The 9,192-nt window shown below is 41.4% G+C and overlaps 1 protein-coding gene across 1 annotated transcript; it reads left to right on the top strand.

The window, feature by feature from the left end:
• The first annotated feature begins 2,400 nt into the window (after positions 1-2,400).
• Positions 2,401-9,192, top strand: LOC137732946 (zinc finger CCCH domain-containing protein 44). The gene is made up of 10 exons (XM_068472182.2): positions 2,401-3,125; positions 3,367-3,446; positions 3,557-3,741; positions 4,059-4,968; positions 5,060-5,187; positions 5,658-5,717; positions 5,803-5,853; positions 6,065-6,135; positions 6,365-6,516; positions 6,627-9,192. Exons 1-10 carry the CDS (start codon positions 2,767-2,769, stop codon positions 8,960-8,962), a joined length of 4,332 nt encoding a protein of 1,443 aa, XP_068328283.2. The 5' UTR covers positions 2,401-2,766; the 3' UTR covers positions 8,963-9,192.

Genomic DNA, 9,192 nt, shown 5'->3' with positions numbered 1-9,192 from the left:
TACAGAATTTCAGCAATGATCAGATTCTACAAACTTCAGAGTTGTATTCATTCACGGACTTAAAGTCTTGAAAGTGAATATGCTGCCAGTCGTGTCTTGCTTCAGGCAAATATATGTTTTTCTGATGATCAAAACGGTGGGCCAGAGCAAGCCAGATGGTGCGTGGGTCCTCTTCAACGAGGTACTCGGTCTACAGAGCATCATGGATGTGTCTTCGAATGAAGATCATTGCAGTAGCTTTCTAAGCTTCGTCGACATGTTTGTTGTCGGTGGGTGCCTTGATTGTGGCTCTAATACCCTTTGCAGTAAGATGAAGCTTCACATCTTGAACCCACTTTAGGTAGTTTCTTCTAGAGATTTCCAGAGTGGTGAAATCGAGTTTGTTCAAGTTCGACATGCCCCTAAAATGGAAGGTACAAAAAAAGACATGATTAGTCATATGGTAATCCATAGACATATATCGTAGTACATTCAGATTCTATAGACATGTATTGGTTTAATTCATGCATGAAAACTACAGGTTTCATGTGGTAAGTTTTGAATGAAAACTTCGAGGTTTCAAAGGCACTAACTATGAAACTATAGGTTCAATTTAGCTTTTATGAACGATTAGTTCATAGAGGGGAGGTTCTTGCAAGAATCATAGAATGCAATATGCTGATTTAAGTGTAGTGGATTTGAGTTTCTTCAGGAACTCAAGTGTGAGAGCTTCGTTACTACGAAAGTATGTCAACGGTTCAAAGTATAAAAATAAATTATTGAATCGTTAATGTCCAAAAGTGATTTTCAAGTCAATAATTTTGGATTCATTATCAGATTAATCGATTGCAGGTCACTTTTAATTAATTCAATAGATTGGGACCAAACGGGGTCGATTGTGGAAGCAAAATAATGCCAAAATAATAGCATTGGGTTGAAAAAACATAGCCAAAGAATGGGGTTTGGGCTTGAGCGTGGCTGCAATAGCAACCCATAAGTGGGTACAGGCCACGGGTCGAGACAGGTGAGCCCAGCAACAACAGCTACTAGCTTTTGGGCCGAATGGGAGGGCATGGGTCAGGCCCAACGGAACGCTGGCATTGGGTTTGTGTAGGAAACCTAACCAAGGTTGGGTTCAGGTCGGGGCAAGCTCAACCTAGCAGACAAGGCTGCAGGAAGCAAGCTGGGGCAAAATGGCATAACCCAGTAGGCTAGGGACTCGCAAGACATCGGCCCAAAAGGCTGCAGGCTTTTAGTTTAGGTTAAGGGACTTCAGGCCCATTAACTAGATCAGGCCCTAAGGCTTTGGGATGTCTAGGTCAGTGCAGCAAGCCCAAAGGTTGTTGCCATGTGGTCCACTCGACTGGGTTTCAGGCCAGTGATGGTCAGATGATGCCACGGTGGGGGTGCGGCGGTGGTGCCGCACAGTGCCAATGCAAAAATTGTTTGTTTGTTTGTTTGTTTGTTTCTTTTTTTTTTTTTTTAAATTTTTTTTTCCGACATGGTTAAGGTTTGAACAAACCCTAGAGTTGCTTCTAATTTATTTATATTCTTTGACTTACAATTCCACATAGCAATTTAATTGCGTAATGCATGAAACATATATATATATATATATATATATATATATATATATATATATATATATATATATATCGTAAGGAAAATATAAACATATAAGGGTTCATGCATCATGGGGAATGTTTTCATGCTTCGTGGACGTTTCAAATATCTTCATTTATTTTAAGCGTACATGATTGACAGAAAACAAAGAAGAGCTTTTGAATTTTGTGGAAGATAGCCTTTTCCTATGGTCTGTTAATTTCTCAGCTTCTGGCAAGAGTGTACTGATAACGTGTTGTAGGCTTATTTAACTGAGCTATCTAAGGGATTAGAGAGAGAGGGGGCCGGTGGTAGCAAGAGGGAGAAGAGAGAGATTTAATTGTGAGGTGTGTGTTATATTATCTCATTGTGCATTTATTTATAATAGTAGGATAGACAAAAACTTTACCCTTTAGGATTACAATTCTTAATAGATAATTAATTCCTGATTGGAATATAAGAGATATCCATATATATATTAGAATTTACATAATCACATTCCTATTTTAAATATAACTGCAATAATTATGAACAAAATTACTGAAATTTACTATTCATACCCAAAAAAAGATAATATGAACAAGAAAATCAAAGTTAGGAAGTGAATGAATGCAAGAGGAGTGAGCATCCGGTATCGTCATGTTTAAAGAGTTGAACAAAAATTCAAGGGCGGCCCCCACAGCCGATCACCTTTTCTGGGTGCCTACTCACCACGTGGTGCTCGAATATCAATAGGCTCACAAGAGCCGCGTTTTGACCCCCCTCATGTGGCAGAATGGTAATTTAACCCACTCCCTCCCTTTCCCTTCCACTCATCCAACCTTTGTGTGACAGCCCCCTGCCTTCCCTGCCTACCCAAACAACGACCTCCCCCCCTCTCTCCCCTCTCTCTTTCTCTCTCCTCCATTTTTTTTCTCTTTTTCTTTCTCCAAGCCAATCTCCTCCCAGGTGTCCGTCTTTCGGCAGCGCCGTGTGTCGCCGGTCCTTCTCACTTTTAAGCCCATTTACCCGGACCGGACCTAAACCCGACCCGATAAATGTTTGTCCCATCGGCACCCGATCTTCCATGTGCGCTGCTGCTGCTGCCGCTTTAGTCACTTTTTATAATTGCAGTTCCAACTCCTAGGGTTTTCAATCTCTCTCTCTCTGTACAAATCTATCCAATTCTTTTCAGTTATTGTTTGTATGGAGCTTGAGCAAGCTCAGCTCGCCTCCGCCTTCTACAGACCCAGTAAACAAGAAGACGGATGCGGAGGAGGAGAACCGCCGCAACCGGAGAAGGTGTTTGACCGGTCGATGCCGGCGGGGGAGGAAATCTTGGCGGCCTTTCAATGCGAAACGATCGGCGGGGGGATGGTTGCCGGGGAGGCGGGGCAGATGGTGGTGGTCAAAGAGGAGGCGGGAAAGAGCTTGGGGAAGCGGAGGCGGGGCCGGCCGCCGAGCGGGCATCCGAAAGCGACGGCGGTGAGGAAGCAGCAGGACGAAGAAGAAGACGTTTGCTTCATTTGCTTTGACGGCGGAAGCCTCGTGCTTTGTGATCGCAGGTGAGAATCCGGTTTTTCATGGTCGCAGCTTAGTCAATTCAGTCCAATTTTGATTAGTCCATGTTATAAAAGCTGAGAGATTTTACTTAATTTAGCTGATTTGGGTTGTTTCATCTCCTTATTGGCAATCGAATGGACAGTTCGAGTCGATTTTGTGTTTCGTTTTGTGAAATTTAGTGGATGTGTTGTTGCTCATTTGCATTGCTTAATCAAGTCTTGTTTGTGGATTGATACTTGATAGGGGATGCCCTAAGGCTTACCATCCTTCGTGCATCAAGCGGGATGAGGCCTTCTTTAAATCGAAAGCCAAATGGAATTGTGGTATGTTGCACTATGTTAACCTGTTCATTTTTTGTCTCTTTGGTAAGTTGAGTTATCATGGTTGTGTGGTTTGTTGACATTTCGGTGTTCCTGGATATTAATCATGTCAGGTTGGCATATATGTAGCAGTTGTCAGAAGGCTGCCCATTATTGGTGCTATACTTGTACATATTCTCTGTGCAAAGGATGTACTAAAGGCGCGGATTATCAATGTGTACGAGCAAATAAAGGATTTTGCGGAACATGTATGAGAACTATAATGCTAATTGAGAATATGCAAGAAAACAAGGAAGGGGTATGCTTGAACACGTATTTATTTATTTACAGACATTTTTACCTATGGATTGAAGATTCTCAGCTTTGTTGAATTTTGGAGAGGGATTGGATTGATTTAAGAACAGAAGAGAACTCTTTCATATTGAGAATCGTTTTGGGTTTTTATTTTATTTATTTCTTTAATTGTACTTTGTGCCCGCATTAGTGCATTATTTGCTGCTGTAATTAAAGTGGCATTCCATCACGTTCTACCCTTTTGGAGGTTTATTTATTTTGTTTCTTTCCATCTGGCGGTGCAATTTTATCGTTTTCCTTTCTCATTGAAATTTTCTGCAGGCTCAAGTTGATTTTGATGACAAAAGCAGCTGGGAGTATCTCTTCAAGGTTTACTGGATTCTTTTGAAAGGGAAACTATCGTTAACTTTGGACGAGCTTATTAAAGCTAAAAATCCATCAAATCAAGCTACTGTTATGGTTTGTAAGAGGGATTCTTCAGTTGAACTTTACGATGGTAATAAAACAAATTCAGGTGCTGTCAACTGTTGTGCAGATTTGGAAGCTACACACTCCAAAAGAAGTAATAAAAAGCCTAGAACTTCTGACAAGGACTTGAGTGCTGAAAAATCACTTGGTGAAAAAGGGATGCCTCTCCCTGAAGACACAGTTTGGGCATCGAAGGAGCTCTTGGAGTTTGTTGCTCATATGAGAAATGGTGATATATCTGTGCTATCTCAGTTTGAGGTCCAGGCGCTTTTGCTTGAGTACATAAAGAAAAACAATCTTCGTGATCCTGGCCAGAAATGCCAAATTATTTGTGATTCGAAGCTCATAAGGCTGTTTGGGAAAGAATGTGTGGGTCACTTTGAAATGTTAAAGCTTCTTGAATTTCACTTCCCCGTAAAGGAAAGTTCCAAGGCAGATAATATTAGTAGTGCTGGAATTGTTAATACTATTGCCAGCCAAATGGAGATTGATGGGAACTATGATCATCAAACCATGATGGGTAATGATAAGAAGCGTAAAACACGCAAAAGGGTAGATGAGAGAGGACCACTGACCAATCCAGATGCATTTGCAGCGATTGATGTTCACAACATTAATCTGATTTACTTGCGTCGTAACTCGATGGAGAATTTTTTTGAAGACATTGATAAATTGCACGAGAAGGTGGTTGGTTCAATTGTGCGAATAAGAATTCCTAGTGGTGATCAAAAGCAAGATATTTATAGGCTTGTCCAAGTCGTAGGTATTAGTAACACAACCAATGCTCCAACTTATTTATTATATTTTCACAATAAGCCATGCAATATTTGTATTGATGACATCATTGTCTGCAGGTACCTGCAAGGTTGCTGAACCTTATAAAGTTGGCACAAGAACAACTCATGTTAAACTTGAGATCTTGAACTTAAACAAGAAAGAGGTTATATCAATTGACGAGATCTCTAATCAGGAGTTCTCCCAGGTCAGTGAACTTATTGCCTGCTCTCCTCCCAGGGACCAGGGTTCCTTGATATAACTTATCTACGCATGGTAGGATTTTCTTTTTTCGATAATTCTTTTGGAACTGAAGGTTAAAAATACGTGTGAATTAGTATATATATATCAATAATGAAAGTTCTTGGAGCCCAATTATTTATTTTTGCCCTCCTTTTTTCAGTTATGTGAACTATAGCATGAAAGGATGCTGGGGGAACGTTTACCCGCACCATTAATGACTGACCTGAAACCCATATGCACACTATTTTCAATCCTTTCTTAACATGGAAAATAATGATATAACCAAAAAATACATTGATTAAGGCATGCTAGTGTTTACATACAAGTTTTTTTTTTGGTCACAAGACAGTCTATTGAGGTGTGTTGATCATGTTCAGATACTTATTCCCTTTCATCCCCTCTTATTCAATTCGGATATTTTACTTATTTTCACAGGATGAATGCAAACGATTACGTCAAAGTATAAGGTGTGGGCTCAGCAAACAGTTGACTGTGGTAGGTTTGCATGTTATGTTCTGTTGTATGTCATGTGCAAGATAATTGCAACTCTTTTTACAAAGGAAATTTGTGCTGGGTGTAGGGTGAGATTCAGGAGAAAGCAATGGCACTTCATGCAGTTAGAGTAAATGATGTAAGTTTCGTTACTTTTAATGCTGAGGCAAGAAGAGAATACATGTGTTTTTATGGAAGGATTTTAGATGAATTTTCTTTTCCCTTTTTAGTTAATAATTATACTGCCCCATTTAAGTATATTCATTGGCTTTTATTGTTTCTTCTAAATAAATCAAGTGCGACGTCTGATATTGCTTTTTGGTTGCCAATGGTCTTGCTCTATGATCTAGTGTCTGGCTGCAGAGGTATTACGGATTAGTCACCTTCGCGATCGAGCAAGTGAAAAAGGACGCAGAAAAGAATATCCTTTTTTGTTGATTGTTCAATGCTTTTAGTTTCTATGTAGACATTTCTTGCACTTTGTTGTGGTTGTTCCAGTTTCACTCTCGGTTTACTTGTTGATTACTTGTAGCACATTACTTAGTATGAGAGGCCGTTTCATGGGTACCTGTGTACTCTATTCTTCGTACTGTCTTGTGGCTGAGGTATTTTGGTCTAAGAACATCAAGTTTTCCTTGACCATAGTGTACGCTTAAGCAATGCGTGGAGAAACTACAGCTTCTGAACTCGCCAGAGGAACGTCAGCGCAGACTCAGTGAAATTCCTGAAGTACGACCTGATCCTACTATGGATCCAAGTTGCGAATCTGAAGACAGTGCTGGAGCATTCGATAAGAAACAAGGTCCCTTGCATTGATTTAATAGACATGGAATAACATCTTGTCCGTTTCTAGTTTTCAAGGTTTCTTTTGGAAATTTTAATTTGGTTTTAATTGCGCTGATGTGTATGCAGATGCTAAAGTAAGACCAAGAAGATCTGGTAGAAGGGGAAGGGAACCTTTCTCACAACCAAGGGAAGGTGATGCTTCAAGCAATTCAAGAAGCAAGGGACGGAAAAATTCGGGTAGAGAAACATTTGGAATTAATGGACGCAATACAACAAGGAGCCAGGTCAATCTCACTGGTTTGGTGTCTTTTGATGGGAATAATCAATCAGCAGTTGAATCTAATACACTTTCTGAGGTTGCATCAGAAAATTCATCATTGCCCTTGTCTATAGTGACGAATGCGAACCTATGTGTTGATGATTTTGAGGCAGACATAATATGGCACTACCAGGACCCCACTGGAAAAGTTCAAGGACCATTTGCACTGATGCAGTTGCGTAAATGGAGTACAGCTGGGCACTTCCCTCTTGATCATAGAATATGGAAGATAAATGAGAATCCAGGTGACTCCGTCCTTTTGGCTGATGCATTGAGTGGACAGTATAAAGAACCATTATTGCTGCATGACAGCCCGTTACTTTCTCAGGGATTTACAGTTGCCTTGGATGATAGAAACAATGGTCAGGATGATGGAAGGAACAAGAGTATGAACCCAGCTGCAGTGGATGATAAACAGGTTGAAGAGAGCTGGAACACGAAGCAGGATGGCCAGAGTTTGCATAATAGTGGCAGTAGTGAACTTGTAAGGAACACTGCACTTGCAGATGTTGTCAATTCTAGTGATGAACAAAATGGAATCGTTTTGCAAAACCAGGTTCCTTTGAAGGATAATAATTCTTCACCTAACCAACCCCAAGAGAGTAGTTCACAACCTTCTCCGCCCGTGATGCCATCTGAAACTCTGTTGCATCAAGAAGGGGAAAGTAGAGGAGCGGAAATTAACTCTGATCAGACGAATGGAAATTTGGATCCCCAACAAACTGCTCAAGGTCAAATTGCGAATGGACAGTGTAATGAGAGCCGATCTGATAGTGATGGCCATTCAGGCCAATCTTCAGGGCAAAACTGGAGACCTCCACCTGTAAGCAGTCCTTCAAACGGCTGTCATTCCAACTCGACTTTTGTTCCTTTCGCTAAATCACCTGAGACTGCAGAACAAGATCAGAAGGAACACAATTTTTCAGATATGTCCAGTCCCACTCCAAAACCAAGCAACGGAGACTTAAAAAGTCAGGCTGCTGAAATTAGACAGTTTGTGCCTTCAAATGCTCCTGTTCAGGACGCTGGCCATAGCTGGAGCACTTCTTCTAGTTTAGTGGGTGGTGGGGCACCACTTCCGGAAGTAGGTGGTGACTGGGGTCGATATTCCCCTACTCCAGCTAAACCATCTTCTATAGAGGAATGGGAATCCAGTCTTGTCTCTGCATCTTCTTTTAAACCAAGCGAGATGGATCAGTTTACAGAACCAACTGAATTTTGTACTTTACCTGATGAATCAGTTTCAGATCTTCTGGCTGAAGTTGAAGCAATGGAGACTCTCACCAGCTTGGCTAACTCAACTTCAATCATGAACTGTCGAGGGGAGTTTACAGAGGGTTCAAAAAACGGTAGTATAAGTTCTGTAGATGGATTTAGCCCAGCACCCGACCCTGGAAAAGGTGATGCTTTGAGCTCCACTGGTGATTTACGGGGTTCCATGGTGGCAGATGAACCACTTGGGGTACGTCATGGAAATGCTCTTGATTTGAGCTCCACTGGCGATTTACAAGTTTCCATGGAAACGGACAAACCAGTTGGGATATGTCAGGGAAATGCTCTTGATCTACAAAACAGATCTGGTGTACATTCGTCCACAAGCCCTGGAATGGAGGGAGACAGAAAGTACAGTGATGTTTCAGTTAACCAATTTGAGGCAGGGACAGAGATACGAACCACTGCACCGTCGGACATAGCCAGTACAGACAACCATTGGAATGGTAGGTCAGAAAGCACAGGAAGGAGTTGGGAAGCAGTTCAGCCAGTTCCGAGAAATGCCAACATGGGATGGGGAGGACCAGACCAAGGAAGTGTAAACCTGGGTTGGGGAGGTGGTCAGGGCATAACACATGGAAACACGAGCATACATCCAGGTCATCAGTTGCCGGCCAGGGGCATGTGGGAAAGCCAACCAAGATATGGTGAAGAAAGATTCTTCAGTCCACGAGATCGTGGTTTCCAGAATAGGGATTTAGGTATCGGTAGGGGTAGGTTTGGATGGAACAGGCAGACATTGTATGGAAATGGAAACGGAAACGGAAACGGAGGTTCGTTCAGGCCTCCCCCCAAAGGGCAGCGGGTTTGTAAATATTACGAAAGCGGGCACTGCAAGAAGGGAGCGTCGTGTAGTTATTTGCACCCCTGATTTTGGGTCTCAAACAACAAAATTAGACACATTTAATTCTGAATTCATTGCTCATAATGAGGAGACTGCTTAAGTGAATAATTATTTTTTTGGGATTAGATTTAGCATATTAATTTAGAGTACCATGATATTGTGGTATTCATTCCATGTTTCAAGTAATATCTGATGAACAAGTAATGACGTCCACAATGGACCTTTTACCCAACTCAAGAATTAATTCCTTGTGTTTT

This window comes from Pyrus communis, chromosome 15 (genome assembly GCF_041283825.1).
Source record: "Pyrus communis isolate YQ-2024b chromosome 15, ASM4128382v1, whole genome shotgun sequence".
NCBI lineage: Eukaryota > Viridiplantae > Streptophyta > Magnoliopsida > Rosales > Rosaceae > Pyrus > Pyrus communis.
Note: the sequence above shows the minus strand (reverse complement) of the source record. Positions and strands in the feature narration are given on the sequence as shown.

What these genes read in the sequence shown, in the direction of transcription:
- LOC137732946 (XM_068472182.2), top strand. Translation starts at nt 2,767, where the DNA reads ATGGAGCTTGAGCAAGCTCAGCTCGCCTCCGCCTTCTACAGACCCAGT. An exon ending in CTAATCAGGAGTTCTCCCAG is followed by an intron (nt 5,188 to 5,657) that starts GTCAGTGAACTT and finishes TTATTTTCACAG; the next exon opens with GATGAATGCAAACGATTACG. An exon ending in TCAGCAAACAGTTGACTGTG is followed by an intron (nt 5,718 to 5,802) that starts GTAGGTTTGCAT and finishes TGCTGGGTGTAG; the next exon opens with GGTGAGATTCAGGAGAAAGC.